At 42.8% G+C, this 16,072-nt stretch overlaps 1 protein-coding gene across 1 annotated transcript; it reads left to right on the top strand.

The window, feature by feature from the left end:
* Positions 1 to 2,515: 2,515 nt before the first annotated feature.
* On the top strand, positions 2,516 to 15,592 carry zmp:0000000529 (WD repeat-containing protein 20). Its single transcript, XM_038305300.1, has 4 exons — positions 2,516 to 3,216; positions 5,741 to 5,923; positions 10,804 to 12,210; positions 13,797 to 15,592. Exons 1-4 carry the CDS (start codon positions 2,833 to 2,835, stop codon positions 13,842 to 13,844), a joined length of 2,022 nt encoding a protein of 673 aa, XP_038161228.1. The 5' UTR covers positions 2,516 to 2,832; the 3' UTR covers positions 13,845 to 15,592.
* Positions 15,593 to 16,072: the final 480 nt, after the last annotated feature.

Genomic DNA, 16,072 nt, shown 5'->3' with positions numbered 1-16,072 from the left:
CTTTCTTTATGGAAGTGAATATCTAAGTACCTAAGTAAAAATGCTTAATAGTGGTTATGAAGAGCCGAAGAGGCGCCCCCCGAGAGCACTGAGCCCAGTGCCGGTGCCCTGGCTGGGGCTCCTACCGGCCAGGAACAAGCCAGTAGCCACCCGGGCATCCATCCCCAAACCCCGAGCTCCACCAGTGCCCCTTTTCAATCAATATATTCAACTGGTTCAATATTTAATAGACAAACACAGTACTGAGGACACCTCATGCTGATAACCTGTAGTTGTCCTTGATGCTCTAGTCACTAGGCCACCAGTCGCCATATAACCTGTTCAACAGTAATTCATTAGTTTTCACTTGTCAGCTGCACTCACATACACTCACAACTTCTATGCTGTTTATGTTTCTTGTCAGCTGCTCCTTTGTTTAGAGTCACCACAGAAAGTCAACGTTCACACAGATTCTGCAGCAGTGGTGACTTCTCATTGAATACTAGGGAGGCTAAACCCACCTTGTAAAATTCGTAAAATGATTGGCCAAATATGCAATGCTAAACTTCATAAATTTAGTCATTAAACTGCATTAAATATGCATTGAAATTTGCCTGATTTCATGAGTATGTTGGTCTTTAGTGTGAAATAAACAGACTTAATCTGCTTAATCGTTAGGAGATACATCATTTCTAGTTTTATATCTTGAGGTAATCACCCAGTTATTACAGCAAAACAAGCTCTGGGACTGGTTATCTCCTGCTAGTGAGATCATGAATTTGTTATCAGGACAGAAACAATACTTCATCTCTTCATCTGAAGGTAAGACAAAAGAAATACCATTGCCCTGTGATGGACAGGTGACCTGTCATGGGCGTATCCTGCTTTTTGCCCATAGACTACCAGAGGTAGGCACTGGCATGATCAAAGTTATGCCAAACTGTGCCAAAATGGCACGGTAGGGGTCCACCTGAGTTTTTTCAATCTAAACATCTATAAATTCTCAGCTGCTTGCTGTATGGTGTGAAATAACAATAATGAAGAGTGTGTGGACCGGGCCCTCCGTGCGAAAGTTGAAGGGAAGGTCATGAGAGAGATGAATAAGTGGTTAGGGTTTAACTAGCCTCCCTCGTGGCAGGAAAGGAAGACAGCTGCCTTTCCTGCCATTTTTTCACTTTCACTATCTTTCATCTGGCTAGAGAAAGATGTAGGTCCTTGATGGACTGAAGTTGTTTTTCTTGGGAGTAACCAATGTTTGTGTGTAAGACGGTTTTATATATGCAGGGGTGCAACCACCCTGGCAGAGCACACTGACAGTGCACCGAAGGTGTCTCTCCATCTGCAAACGTAAAATAAATCTGTGTTCTTCCTTGCACCGTTTATCACAGTTCTCTACTACTTCACAATGGACACTGCACTGTAAGTAGAACAGGAAAGGAAAAACAGAAAAAAAGGAAAAAAGATTAAAGAAAGAGGAGATAAAAGGGAGGCAACAATGAAACATGTTTAGTCTGCTTCATCACCTGTAAAGAGATGTGAAAAGAACAGCACAAATAATGGATATAGCACCTTAGTACCATCGCTGAAGTATAAGCACTATACTACTATTTAACTGATCTGACATGTATACTGTGGCAGATAAGAAAATGGGCTTTCTGTATGGAAGTGAATCTCTAAGTTCCGGGAACCAAGCACCTGTAGTTGTTTGTGAGACTGCACTTGTACATGCAAAGTTTATCCAAAGTAAAAATGCTCAGTAGTGGTTGTGAAGAGCCGAAGACACGCCCCTCCAGAGCACTGAGGCGAGCGCTGGGGGGCCCAAAGCCCCAGACGCCCAGAGGGACCCCAAGAGCAAAGGCGCCCAGGAGGGACCAACCAAGGAAATCCCCCCCACCAAGGGAGGAGGACAGACGACCCCGAGGAAATCCCCAAAACACTGCAATGCTGAAGCCCCCGGGGAGCCGTGGGGACGAGTCCGCGGGCTCCGCCGGCAGCCAGCCACCCTAAAGTGGATCCGGCCATGGGCCCCAGGGACCAGAGGCCCCGGGGGGCACGCAGCCCCAGCCGGGCACTGGGGGCCCAGGTCCCGTGGAGCAGCCGGTACCCGCCCGGGAATCCAACCCCAAACACGGAGAACCACCATCATTTTTCAACTTACTTTCTTCATAATATTCATCATATTATGACTTTATTCTAAAAAAAAAAAAAAAAAAAAACATAAAATAAATAAAAACTCTCTAGTCTGTCCCTAATACTCTATTGTAAACTATTGCCCTTTTGTTTAATGATTTGGTTTTTTTGGGGGGGGGAGGGGGGCAGCCCACCCATGTGATTTTGTTTTAGAATCGCCATTGTACACAGATTTTTTGTTTCGTTGATTTGTTTTATTTTGTTTTGTTTGTTTGTTTTTTTAGTTTTATTTAAAATAAACTAGACTTGCAATCCCCTTGAAAGGAGCAGCAATATCTAACAAAGGTGCATCAGCAGCACCATCTAGCCGCCCTCCCTCGGACCTCCGCCGCAGTGCCAGTTTCCACCACCAGCAGCAGCAGCAGCAGCTCGTCTCACTCGCTCCACCTCCCCTGGATGATCGGAGGGACACACCGGCCCAGGATGATGCTTGCACCGGCTCCCAGAAGCTGGCTCTGCGGGGTTGGGCAGCAGGCAGCAGCGGAGCGGCTGTAGGATGCATCGGACCGGAGCGGCTGTGCTGCAGCGGGCCTGGCTGAGCTCGGCTGCTGCTCTTTCCCATCAGTCCTGATTCGGTTCTCCTTTTATTTTTATCGCAGTATTTTTTTTTTATTATTTCCAGGTCAGAATCACTGTTTCCTGTGCAGCTCGTTTGCACTGAAAATGGCCGGAGATGGCGGCGCTCTGAAGGATATCAATGAGATTAAATCCCAGTTCCGGACCAGGGAGGGCTTCTACAAGCTGCTCACCCTCTCAGATTCACAGCAGCGGGGCGGCCTGCCACGGGGCCCGACCGCCGGAGCCACTCTGGGGCCCGGGGCCGGACCCGGACCGATCCCCGGAGCAGGGGTCGGGCTGCTGCAGGGGCCCGGGGCCGCCTCCTCCTCCTCCAACGCTGCGGCCAGCTCCTCCCCGGCGGGGTTCCTGCCGCCGGTCCGGGTCTCCATGGTGAAGCTGCAGCCCGAAGACCCGAGCGAGGAGTCGGAGCGGGTTTGCTTCAACATCGGCAGGGAGCTGTATTTCTACACCTACACCAACATCAAGAAGGTGAGCCTCCTCTGCATCCAGCTTAGCCCAGAATGATCACCTGCTGATCGGCTGCTTGCATCCCAGGTTCATCATGTTTAGTCTGGGGGGCCTCCTGGATGAGATCTGCTAAAATGGATGCAGCTCATCAGGAGGCTCAGCAGGAGGCCCACGGTGATGCTGGAGGAGCAGGAAGTAAGCAGCTCTGCCTCCTCCCCACCAAAGCTCCTCTACTGCTGCAGCTGCTTTTCAGTCTCCAGAAGGCAGCTGATGGACCATGGAAGCTGAAATACTCATCAGCAGCTTAACAGACTACTGTTGATTTAACAGAAAGAGCATTTAGGCGTCTAAATGTGGACATTGGTGAAATTATGCCTGAGTTCCTCAAAAAGGCCCAATTTTACATTCAAGGAGTTTAATCTGGATCTATTTCCTCACTAAGCATTTTCCACAACCAACAGATTTGATTCTTAAATATGAATTAATGTTTTCTACAATATTTACCATCTCTAGGAGATGTTTTGTCCTTTCCAGAAGTCCTTGAACCTTTCATCTGATGGGGGTTAAAAGGAGGTATTAAAGAAAAATACTGATTTTTTCAAATAATAATAGTAATAATAATTTAACTCTATTAATCTCACACTGGAGAAATTTTAACCCATCCCCTTGGGGAGCAGTGGGCTTCCACTGTGCGGCGCCTGGGGAGCAGTGTGGGGTTAAGGGTGTTGCTCAGGGACCCAGAGTGCAGGCTTCTCAGTGCACTGCTCTAACCACTAGACCAACACTCCCCCAATCAAAATTAGGAATTAAATTACCAACCTGGAACGATGTGGAAACATAATTCCCCCCAAACCTAAAATCTGGTTCCTGCACCTTTAGTGATGACATTGATGATAATGACATGACAAGGGATTGCTCTGTTTTCTTTTCAAGTTGCTGTAATTCAGCCACACTGGAGAAACGTTTCAGTATTCAGAATGACCAAAAGCAGGGATTTTTACTCAGGACTTTCTGATACCATGACACAGTATTGTTCTTGAAAACACTCTCAACTCTCAACACTCTGAATTTTTCACCCAAGGGTTCTTTTTTGGGTAGAGTGCTTCAGGCACAGTTAGGTGTTCTGGTTGAACAAAGATCGAGAAAGACACTTTGCAACAGAATCCCACCTGATACCCGTATAAAACGTACAACTATGGGTAGAAGAAACCCTGTATTATTTCAAGGGTGTGGGCAGGGGTATAAATTAACAAAATGCGGGCAGGTATACAGAAGCTTACAGCATGAAGTAAACATAATTTTTTTCTTATTTATTAACTCTACATTAAAAAAATTATGGATTCAAGAATATCCAGATAACCTGATTTGGGCCAATTTACAGCTGTTAATCTGTGAGCACATCGCGCACTGGATGTGTTTGTGAGGCAATGATCTTTTCTGCCTCTCATATTATAAACAGGTGTGTATAAACAGTCCTGGTCAGGTGTTAAATAGGGATAATTGCGGGTAACGGATTGGGTCTTAGTTCTGAACTCCACGGCTGCGGGTGGCCCTGGGTTTTAATTCGGGATAATTCAAATCAATTCAGTTTATTTATATAGCGCCAATTCACAACACATATCATCACAAGGCACTTTCCAGTTCACTAGATCATACAGTCAAATTGATTCAAAGTTTTCTATCTAAGGAAAACCAGTTGATTGCATCGACTCATTGACTCTAAGGCAATCCATCACACTAAGCATGCTTGTAGCGACAGTGGAGAGGAAAAACTCCCTTTGAACAGGAAGAAACCTCCAGCAGAACCAGGCTCAGTGTGAGCGGCCATCTGCAGAGGCCGACTGGGGTTCAAGGAGACAGAAGCAGAGATACAAAAATCAACTATAAAAGGCGGCTCCATCCAGGAAACACAGAGCCAGGCAGTCGAGCTCCAAGCCAGCTCCCATGTCAGAGGATGAAGAGAGCACATCCAGCCAGTCACAGTCAGAGAAACAGAACTACACTGGAAAAACAGGCTGAGCTCCTACCTCTATAAACTAAGCTGATATTTCTCTCCAGGATGGCGTCACAGCCACAGGCGAAGCTACTATGAGAAAAAGCAGAGAGAGCATAACATTAGAGATTGAACTAACAGATTCTGCAGAGCGGGTATCAGGTCTGGTGTCGGTTCTGAACTCTACAGGTACAGGCGGATACATTTTTGAAAAATCAGACCCGTGTAGGACTCTGCTAGGAATGCTAGTTCTGGAACGACTCAAACCATTAAGCTACTTAAGGAACTTTCCTGAAGTCATGACCTCCGCTCTAATAAAAATGATTAATTCTGCTTAAAATCCAGGCTATCCAGGAAATGATTTCAGATTCTGACAACAAGAACTGCTGAAAATATAAAGTCATTGAGGTGCAGCAATCTAAGAAAGTTGAAGATGAAGCCTGACTCTTAAAACACCTCCTATTGTTAGATATTGACCTGATAAAAGAATATGTCTTGAGTGTCGATGAGGGGTTAAGTTTTGCTCACAGGTCTCTGCTCTGCTTTCTCCAGGCCGTGGATCTCAGCAAACCCATAGACAAGAGAATCTATAAGGGGACTCAGCCGACATGTCACGACTTTAACCAGTACTCGGCCACAGCGGAGAGCGTGGCACTCATCGTGGGTTTCTCCGCTGGCCAGGTCCAGTATCTCGACCCGATTAAGAAGGAAACCAGTAAGCTCTTCAATGAGGAGGTATGATTTCTGTTGCATGTATTTTGTTTTAGAGGAAATGGCAGAGGACATTCCTCTAGTTACTAGAGAGATCAAACTAATGGGAACTATGAGTAGAAAACTTAAAGCCTCCATCATCCAGTAGCCTTTTCACGATTGTGTGTTTCTCACCTTGTTGTGAAGGATTCTTGTGTCCAGCTCTCCATTTGACTTTGGTACAAAAAGGAAATAATGGTCAATCAGTGGTCCTGTGGCTGAAAAACAAGTCCAGATCATCATGTCTCCACCACCGTACCTGTGGGTTGCTATGAAGAGTTTGTGTTGATATGCTGTGTTTGGTTTTATGTGCTTAAAGAAAAATCTCTGCTGTGATCTATCTAAATAACTTTACCCAGAATTCTGGTTGTTTATTTAGATTTCACTTTAAAAACCTACGCCAGGCTGGAAAATGTCCTTGAGATAGAAGAGAGTTTATTTTTTAATCCCCTAAAAACAAGTTAATGGGTTTAGTCTTTTGAACTCTGACATCTGACATGCAGACTGAGGCCTAAGGAGTCTGAGATTAAGCTCTTGGCTTTTTTTTTTTTTTTTTCTCATTCCACCGTCAGACTTTGAGGTTATTTGCTTGGACATTCTCTTCTGGGTAGATTGGTAGGGATTTTAACAAATAATCAATTCTCTATTGATGGTTTATCAGATTACTTTTTTTTTTCAACCAAATAATTTATAAAGGTCACTTAAAAGGAAATTATTTCAATTTTGTAGTGTTACTGTCGTCCACTAGAGGGCACCGTTACATATTCACACCACTGATCTCTACTAATTCACTGGATTGCTGATTGCCCATAAAAAGTGAAGCCACCATCCGGCATGTTGGTACTCCCCACTCCCACAGAGACATGCAGTTAAAATGCCTTCATGTGTAGCATTTGGCTGGAAAAACAAGCAGTTTCCTGCTGTGGGAAGATGTTCCACAGGTAATTTCACAGTCAGTGGATGTACTAACCAAGAAAAACCATACATATGCCGATGTATCCCATAGTATAGTATGTAGCGTTACATTGGTTTCGCGACATACAGTGTTTGTTGTATTTGTCATTTGAAAAAGTCATGTGCTGAAATATACTGCATGTCATAATGACAGAAAAACAGCAACTTGATCATTTGACCCCTATATATATATATATATTAGTGCTGTCAATCGATTAAATTTTTTTAATCGCGATTAATCGCATCAATGCCTGAGTTAACTCGCGATTAATCGCATTTTAATCGCAAATTTTTTTTCTGATTGAAAATCATTTAAATACTCTCGATGACATACAAAAAATACATACAGGCTAGGTTTGTGCCAATGTTCTTTTTTTTAAATGAGAACAGGTCACAGATACTGATTTATGCCATAGAAACATATGGCAAGAAGATGGGGAGGCATGTAGCAAAAAATAACAAATATGTAGCCAAAAAAAGGCCCTGAAAACAGGCTGATGTAAAAGACAGTCTTTACAGTTAATACAGTCTTTTGAACAAAGACAAGCATTTTACCCTGCTGCTATAAAATGTAGTAGAGTTAACATTAGATGTTAATTAACCAAGGTAATAATGAACAATTTTCAATCAATACATCAAAATCAATAGACCGACATCACTAGATGGAGGTAGTCTATGAAAGTTACTTTTCAGACTCTTAACAAAAATGAGAACACACTCACACCCACCCACCCACACACAGACACACCCACCCACACACACACACGATACCGACCTGTGACAGCAAGAGTGCCGTAGCAGATTCCATTTCCCCTCAGTAATCTGTTTTCTCAGCGTATTTCAGGTTGCTACTAGTTACCAGACACTCAACTTGTTTGTTGGTGGTGGGGCTTAAAGAAAAGGCATTAGCGTCACCCAGTGTATGAGCGTCTTTTTTCCTTGAGGAGCTCCGCTCTAGAAGCCTATGAGAAATGCATACACTGGGGGAAAATAGCCCCGCCTTCCCGCAGGCTGCAGCGGGATGTACTTGGAAAATTTTACCATAAAACCACATAGCGTTAATCTCACGTTAAAAAAATTATCGCCGTTAAAATGGCCTCGCGTTAACGCGATAATAACGCGATAATTTTGACAGCACTAATATATATATGTATATATATAATCATGCATGCACAACTTGCAAATAGAAAAATACGATAGCATTAACAGACATGTAATTGTAATTCAGTCTTTATGTAAAATCTTGAAACTATGTGTAAAATGTAATTACCATAAAAATATAATACATGTACATCATCAATTTAGCACTTTTGGCACATCTGAATTTTTATGCTCCATTAACACATTAATTTTATTGTGATGGATTTGTATAATATGTTATTTTACATGGTTTAGAGACTTCATACTGACTATGTAATGTGATGTGCCTATTTTTTTTTATTATAAGTTACAGTAATCTACTTATTCTATGAAACAGCAAATGTGTGTGACAGTGATGAAGTTATCTTTATTTTAAAAGTCTGAAAATGGGAAAATCATCGTTGTTCATTGCTGTAGTGCACATACGGTTTACATCACGACTGCTCTAACAAGGGAGTACCAATATGGCGGCCAGTGGCTTTACTTTAACCCCGTACTACCAACGGGCGTTCAGCAATCCCATGAATAGAGATCAGTGATTCACACTGGTACCTGCAAGAAAAGACATCCCAGAGAGGAGTTATGCTGGAGCAGAAACATGATCCAGATTCTGGTTCTACATTATTTTCACTTTTTTGTAGCGACAAGGACACAGATTGGCTATTCTGTTTCTTTAAATATTTGCCTAATTATAAACCATTTAGCCATGCTGCTTGGTGGATCATTGTAACTTCTCTGCTGTGCTCCTGAGGCAAGGATGTGAAGGTAGAACAGTGGAGTTTACCCAAAATTTTAAATTATCACACAGTATTTGAAGACGGCTTTAGAGACGTCTTTAACATTCATATCAGAGCAACCAAACCCACCTGTTAAAAACTATGCTAACAGCAGAAATCGCAGCACTAAATAATGAGATGATTATAACGCTAAAAACAGAGATAAATCACAGTTTTAGTACTTTATCACCTCGCTAACATGAACTTGTTTATTGCCAGACAGTATTTTTAGAGCGACATACCCTGGTTTTTTTAAATAATTTAACATCTCTGTACATCTCTGAAATCATAAATATTTCACGTATTTTATTAATCTCTTTTTATATTCAGTAACCTAATAGGTTCCTGTTTTGTTATATATTATGAATAAGTTTGATAACATGTAATAAAAAAAAGTTTTTGTTTATTCAATCAGTATTTCATACAGCTAGAACAATACATTATTTAAATATAAGGATTTAATTTAGATTTTTAAATGTGGCATATTGTAAAAAACTATTTAGCCCCTTTTATTAAAGATCCTCTTGATATAAGAGAGAAAACTCATATATGATCAGTTAACTTTAGATTAACTGATCAATAACGTGCGTACTTAATAGCTGTTTTTAATGTTTTTTGCTTTTTGAGTGATTTTTCCCTCTATTTTGCCTTAAGAGTTTGGAAATAACCATTTAGACTGATGGGCCTCATCAGATGCAGATAGACTTACCACCACTGACTTCTGGAGCCGCGTCTTTAGGACAAATGAGGGCAGAGTAGAGGTGATCAGGCAAAATACATGGCACAACGTTTGGAGGAAACCAAACACATTTTATCAGCTTTAAAACACGGTGGAGGAGGGGTGATGAAGGGGGATTCTTTATCAGGCCAACATCGACACCCATCTCATTTTGGCCTTCATCTGTGGGTCATTAAATCCATAAAATACAGTTTTTTTTATTAAAGTTGTAGGGAAATCATATTTAAATGTCAAATCATTCCGGCTTAAACATGTTTAATGTTTAAATTTGTGTTTTTTTTTTCATTAACTTATGCAGGCCAGTTAGTTATACGTCAGCCTGAACACCTAAATTCAGCCAATCATATATCAATGTTCATCTGTCAATCAAATCTTTCCGGTCATAGCATCTTGATTCATATGTCGCAGCTAATATACGCAACAGTTGAATTAAGAATAATTTATTCTTCATTACTTTCCCATTGAGTTCCGTCCCAGTGTTCACGGGGATGGACGTCTGTGTCTTCAGCAGGCGTAGAGCTAACAGAACTGGCAGCGTTGCGAGGCAAGGGCTCAAACATGTACGGCTGGAAGCCTTCTATACCAAGCAAAGCTTTCCGTAAAAGTTTAAAAAACAATCCACTGGACTTGGTTTCCAAGATTTGAAGACGTTACAATACAAGGCGTTGTCTATATAAAGCCTCAAACTCACTGCAGATCCAGACATTTGAATTGAGAAAGCTTCCTGGAGAGGTAGCGAAACGTCTTCAAATCTATAAAACCAAGTCCATTGGATTTTTTTTTTTTTTTTACTTTTACTGAATGACTATGACCTGGATGACTGAGAATCTTCATCAGCAAACAAAGCTTCTGCCGCCCTGGCGTCCTCTTCCACAACATCTTTGTTACCGCTTTACTCCTCTAGATAAAAAAATTTTGATGGAGGAGACTCATCCACTCCGACACAAAACTCTCCTCCTCTTGCATGTTTCCTCTGTCCATAGCGTTCCTTGACAGTGTCGTTTCCAAGTCACCAATTTAGTGCTACTTTGGTCCCAATGTAATTTCCCGTTGGGAACCTACTAGCACTAAGTTGCTAACTGGTTATCAAGATGCGACCAATCACATTCACTTTATTAGCTTGTGTAAAGTCGTGCACCACTCGGGAGAATTCGGAAACGCAACCGTTGGAACAGCCGCTTCCCTACGACTTTAAAAAACAAGCTTAAGGTTTTTGTAATAACTTCCTTCACATGAGACTCTTTTCTGTGTTCTAGAGGTTGATAGACAAATCCAAGGTGACGTGCCTGAAATGGCTTCCGAAGTCAGAGAACCTGTTCCTGGCCTCCCACGCCAGTGGCCACCTCTACCTGTACAATGTGGACCACCCCTGCGGAACAACGGCACCACAGTATTCTCTGTTGCGGCAGGGTGAGGGCTTCGCTGTCTACGCCTGTAAAAGCAAAACGCCACGCAACCCTCTGCTGCGGTGGGCCGTGGGTGAGGGAGGCCTCAACGAGTTTGCGTTCTCCCCGGATGGCGTTCACGTGGCATGCGTGGGTCAGGATGGCTGCCTGCGTGTTTTTCACTTTGACTCGATGGAGCTGCAGGGGGTGATGAAGAGCTACTTCGGTGGGCTCCTCTGTGTGTCCTGGAGCCCCGACGGGAAATACCTGGCTACTGGCGGTGAGGACGATCTGGTCACCGTCTGGTCGTTTGCTGAGAGTCGAGTGGTGGCGAGGGGCCACGGCCACAAATCTTGGGTCAATGTTGTGGCGTTTGATCCCTTCACCACTTCACTGGAAGACGAAGAGCCGATGGAGCTCAGCGGCAGTGAGGAAGACCTCCATCAGGGGGCACAAAATAACCCCACGCACTTTGGCCGAGTCCGAACAAGCAGCACGCTGTCGCGGCTCTCTCGGCACAGCTCTAAAGGTGGTGGTTCGCCTTCTGTGACCTACCGGTTCGGCTCGGTGGGGCAGGACACCCAGTTCTGTCTCTGGGACCTGACGGACGACGTTCTCTACCCCCGTCTGCCCCTGTCCCGCGCCTTCACTAACACTTTTGGGCCGTCACTTCCCAATTCCACCAGCGGGGGGCTCAACAGCAGCTCGGTTGGAGGAGGGAGCAGCGGGGTGGAGGGGCATCACCACCCACCGAGCACCACCACCAGCTCCTCCAACCCACCGACGCTTCCCTTGCCGCTGCCTCGCTCCCTGTCCCGCTCCAACTCTCTGCCCCACCCAGCGGTGGCGAACGCTTCCAAGGGCCAGGGCGCCTCCGAGGGCGGCGGGGGAGGTGGAGGAGGGGGAGGAAGCAGCAGCGGTGGGAACAGCACCCCGTTCAGCATCGGCCGCTTTGCCACGCTGTCCCTGCAGGAGCGCAAGTCGGACAAATCTGGGAGCGGAGGGGTGGAGAAGGAGCACAAGCGGTACCACAGCCTGGGAAACATCAGCAAAAGCAACGACAAGATCAACGTGGCGCCCAGGAGCAACCGGCTAGATGGCGCCAAAGTCCTGGGGACCACGCTGTGCCCTCGCATGCATGAAGTACCGCTGCTGGAGCCGCTGGTCTGCAAGAAGATTGCACATGAGAGGCTGACCGTCTTGGTGTTCATGGACGACTGCATCATCACGGCCTGCCAGGAGGGTCTGATCTGCACCTGGGCGCGGCCGGGGAAGGCGGTACGTCTGAGAAGTCTGCCTTCTGAGATTCTGCTGCTTCAGATTTCTCTCTAGATCGGGGGTCCCAAACTTCTGTTCTTGTTGGCGACAACATTTAGAAATGTCCAACACAGACCAAATGGCTAAATTATTTCCTCATCATCCAGTCAAGTTATACAGATTCCTCCTGCTGACCTCTGTCTCAGAAACATTTTTTAAAAAAGAGGGAAAAAGTTGCAGGAAAAAAGTCTCCATGTGGGACTGAAGTTTGAGATTCCTGGTAGATGATTGAAGTAACAATTAGATGATCTGTCAACAGAATGAGTATTTCTTTCCCTTAAATAGGATAATTAGATATTATGAACTTGAAATAAGATAACAAGGTTGTTTTTTTATTCTTTTAAGCAAAAATAACCTTATTTCATTGGCAAGTTGTCTTATTCACTTGCTAAAGCAAGGAAACATACACTTTTAAAAAATGAACTAATTTCTGGTGGAAACCAGATGACGGAGGCTTGCAGTGTTGGTCTCCCCAGCATCTTTGGGGCAAAATAAAATCAAAGAGGAAACCAGCTGCAGGTCGTTTTTCCGGTCCCACCACTTCAAGATCCAACCATCCATCCATTTTCTGTCACGCCTATCCCAGCTGGGGTCACGAGGGGTGCTGGTGCCTATCTCCACCCGTCTACAGACGAGAGGCGGGATACACCCTGGACAGGTCGCCAGTCCATCGCAGGGCAACACAGAGACAAACAGGAAAAACAACCATTCACGCACACACTCACACCTAAGGAGAATTTAGAGAAGCCAGTTAGCCTAACAGTCATGTTTTTAGATTTTGTGAGGAAGCCAGAGTACCCAGAGAGAACCCACGCATGCTCAGGGAGAACATGCAAACTCCATGCAGAAAGACTGAAGCCCCTCTATCTGGCTCATGCACAGCCTTCATTCTGCTTTAAATAAGTCATTTTTTTAAATATATATATATATAATTGTATGCTCCCTGGTTTTGAGCAGATAAGACAATTTACCAGTGGAATAAGATGATTTAGATTTAACATAAGACAAAAAACATCTGTTATCTTTCAGGTGCAAAATATGTAATTATCTTATTTAAAGAGGAAAAATACTCTTTCTATTGGCAGATCATCTTATCTATACTTTCTATAAAATAAATATGATATGAAACAATATAATATGTGAAACAAGTTTGAAAAAAGAAAAATCTGAAATCATATATATAGCATATGCCTGCATATATTAAGCGCTGTAAAAAAAAAATTAAAAAAAAAGATGCAGGACAGTTGTTCTGCAGAATTGGACCTGATGACATTTTATAGCATTTCATATCCTCATAAACACAAGTGAAAACACTGATATAGCTTTTTAGTTTACTTGTCATTGTGTACACCACAGAGCTGGAGTTATTTGAGTTATTTTTCTTTAGGCTCCACCCAGGATAGGAGGGCGCCCAGAGCAGAGAGCACTATTATCACCTCTGTTGACCTCTGCTTTGATTTATATCAGGAATAAAGTAGTTTAGACTGTATATAACTCAGCTACTCTGACCCAGATGGTCTAATCCCTGTTTTCTCTCTTCTGTTCAGACCCTGACAGCACAGAACGGGAACTCTCCAAGTGGGACGGTGGTATAGCTGGAGGAGAAGCTTTGCACTCATTCCTTCCGCCCTCTTCTTCGGTTAACCTTTTTCTTTGTTTTTTTGATGCCACCTTCCATTTCTTAAAACCTTCTTTTTGGGGCCAACAACCAAAACCAAAGCCCCTCCCTCACCCCCTCTACCACTGCAGTATTAAACCCTGATGTGTTTCTGCTCTCGCTGAAACCAGAAAGTTGGGAAAAAAAAACATCTCATGAAACCTGGAATGCTGACGCAGATTCCTGGACATTTTTGGATAACAAATCCCATATTTTGTTTTTTTGTTTTGTTTTATTTTACTTTAGTTTATGGTCAGAAAATGAGTGGTTGTACGGAGTAGTTTGGAGCAGCTAGCATCTTACCTGCAGCAGACTGGAGTCAAATAAATATTAATTGAAAAGTTAAAGGAGGAGAGCTAATATTGAGAGCAGAAACCCATCAGTTAAGTTTTAAATTTGACCTGCTGAAGTCTAAACATTTCATTCTTCAATCAGCGGGTTTTATTTTAAAAGCACTTCAAAACCCATCTCCTTAAAGCCTCAAATTACTCCTGGAGGACATCTGCAGTATTACAGCTTCCACTGCAGGTTAGATGGTAACTCCTCATACAGACGCGCTCAGAATGGTAACCCTTTGTTCATTTATTTGAATCTAAACCCTGCAATGGAAAAAAAAGACATCTGATTCAACACTGTTATTATTTATCATACAAAGATGAATCCTTAAACAGAGTTTAGGGATTTCTTTTTGAAGGGAACGCCTGGTGCTGCTAATGTAACGCACCTGATCCACTGTCATTATTTGGAGGAGCAGGAGGTCGGGTTGCAGATACAGACGGTCAATCAAGAATCTATATTAAAGCTATTTGGAGAATTTGCTCCCTGATTAAAAGGCACATATAAAGACAGAAGAAGTTTAACTTTTAGCCTGTCTATTAAGTGTGATCCAAGTAGAGATGTCTGGAAGTAAAAACCAAATAAGGATGGGTTTATTTTGCTGCTCTGTAAAACAGTAAGGAAACATTAAATTAACAAGCAGATCTGATAAGTTTTGTTTTCCTGAAAGAATTCAAGTATATTGTGTTTTTTTTGTGTGTGCTTTTTTTCCCCTCCATCCGGATTTAAAGGAAGTAATTGGATTTATTACAGAACGTATTTGTTTTAAAATGCTGCAGTGTTTGGACTTCAGGAGGAGTTTTTATTTATTTATTTTTTTTTATCTTTTTTCCAGCCCTCCTTATCCTCTTAACCAGTAACCCTGAAGGAGCTTCATCTCATGCAACAGACTCTGAAAGCCACGGTCATCTTATTTATGTTATTTATTTTATCACAGGACTGCGTAGTAATTTATACTGTAAATATTAATGCTCTATAAATACAGTAAGGAGAAAAGAGACTCTGCAACGACGAAGGAGTAGAGATGAAGAATATTAATATATGAAGAAGCTTCTATTGTACATAGCAAGAGCAGGTGTAAACGGACTGGCTGCTGGTTTAGGGAGCCTGCAAACGTCACTGTGTTTTTATTCAGTGTTTTTTGTTTGTTTTTTTTCCTGTAAGCAGTCGGAACAGTTTGGATTCATGCCGCTCCGCACAGAACAGCACACCCACAAACAAACACGATCCGACACAGAAACACAAGCCCGTCACAGTGTAGCATCATTGACCTACTGTGTCACCTGAACTGCCTCTTGCAAGAATTTGCACATCCAATAAATCCACAGTGCACACCACTGAGCGGCTACAGTCAGGGTGGTGGTGTTTTGTTTTATTGTTGTTGTTTTGATTCTCACTCTGCAGGGAAGGCCTGGTTTCGCTCTCTGATCTGATTCTTGCATCCAGATCTGCTGCAGGCTCGGTCCAAGCGCTGCAGAATTCAACCCTGATCCTTTGCTGCACAGAGAGAGATCCTGGAAATCCATACTTTTGTTTGAATTTAAAATGCTAGTAAAAGATCTTAAAAAAGCCAACTAGAAACATAAACAAACTGCCTTCAGGGTAACCAGGGGATGGATGGATATATATATATATATATATATATATATATATATATATATATATATATATATATATATATATATATATATATATATATATATATATATATATATATATACATTTTTCAGGTTTAGATAACAATAGCTAAAGAATGGAATCTGCAGATGTTTATTTTCAACTAAAATCCTGGTTCAGCTGTTGAAATGTATTTCCTTTTCTTTATGTCCT

Source organism: Cyprinodon tularosa, unplaced genomic scaffold (assembly GCF_016077235.1).
Source record: "Cyprinodon tularosa strain WSP-4 unplaced genomic scaffold, ASM1607723v1 ctg554, whole genome shotgun sequence".
NCBI classification, from domain to species: domain Eukaryota; kingdom Metazoa; phylum Chordata; class Actinopteri; order Cyprinodontiformes; family Cyprinodontidae; genus Cyprinodon; species Cyprinodon tularosa.
The sequence above is the reverse complement of the archived record's forward strand: the minus strand, read 5'-3'. Positions and strand labels throughout refer to the sequence as shown.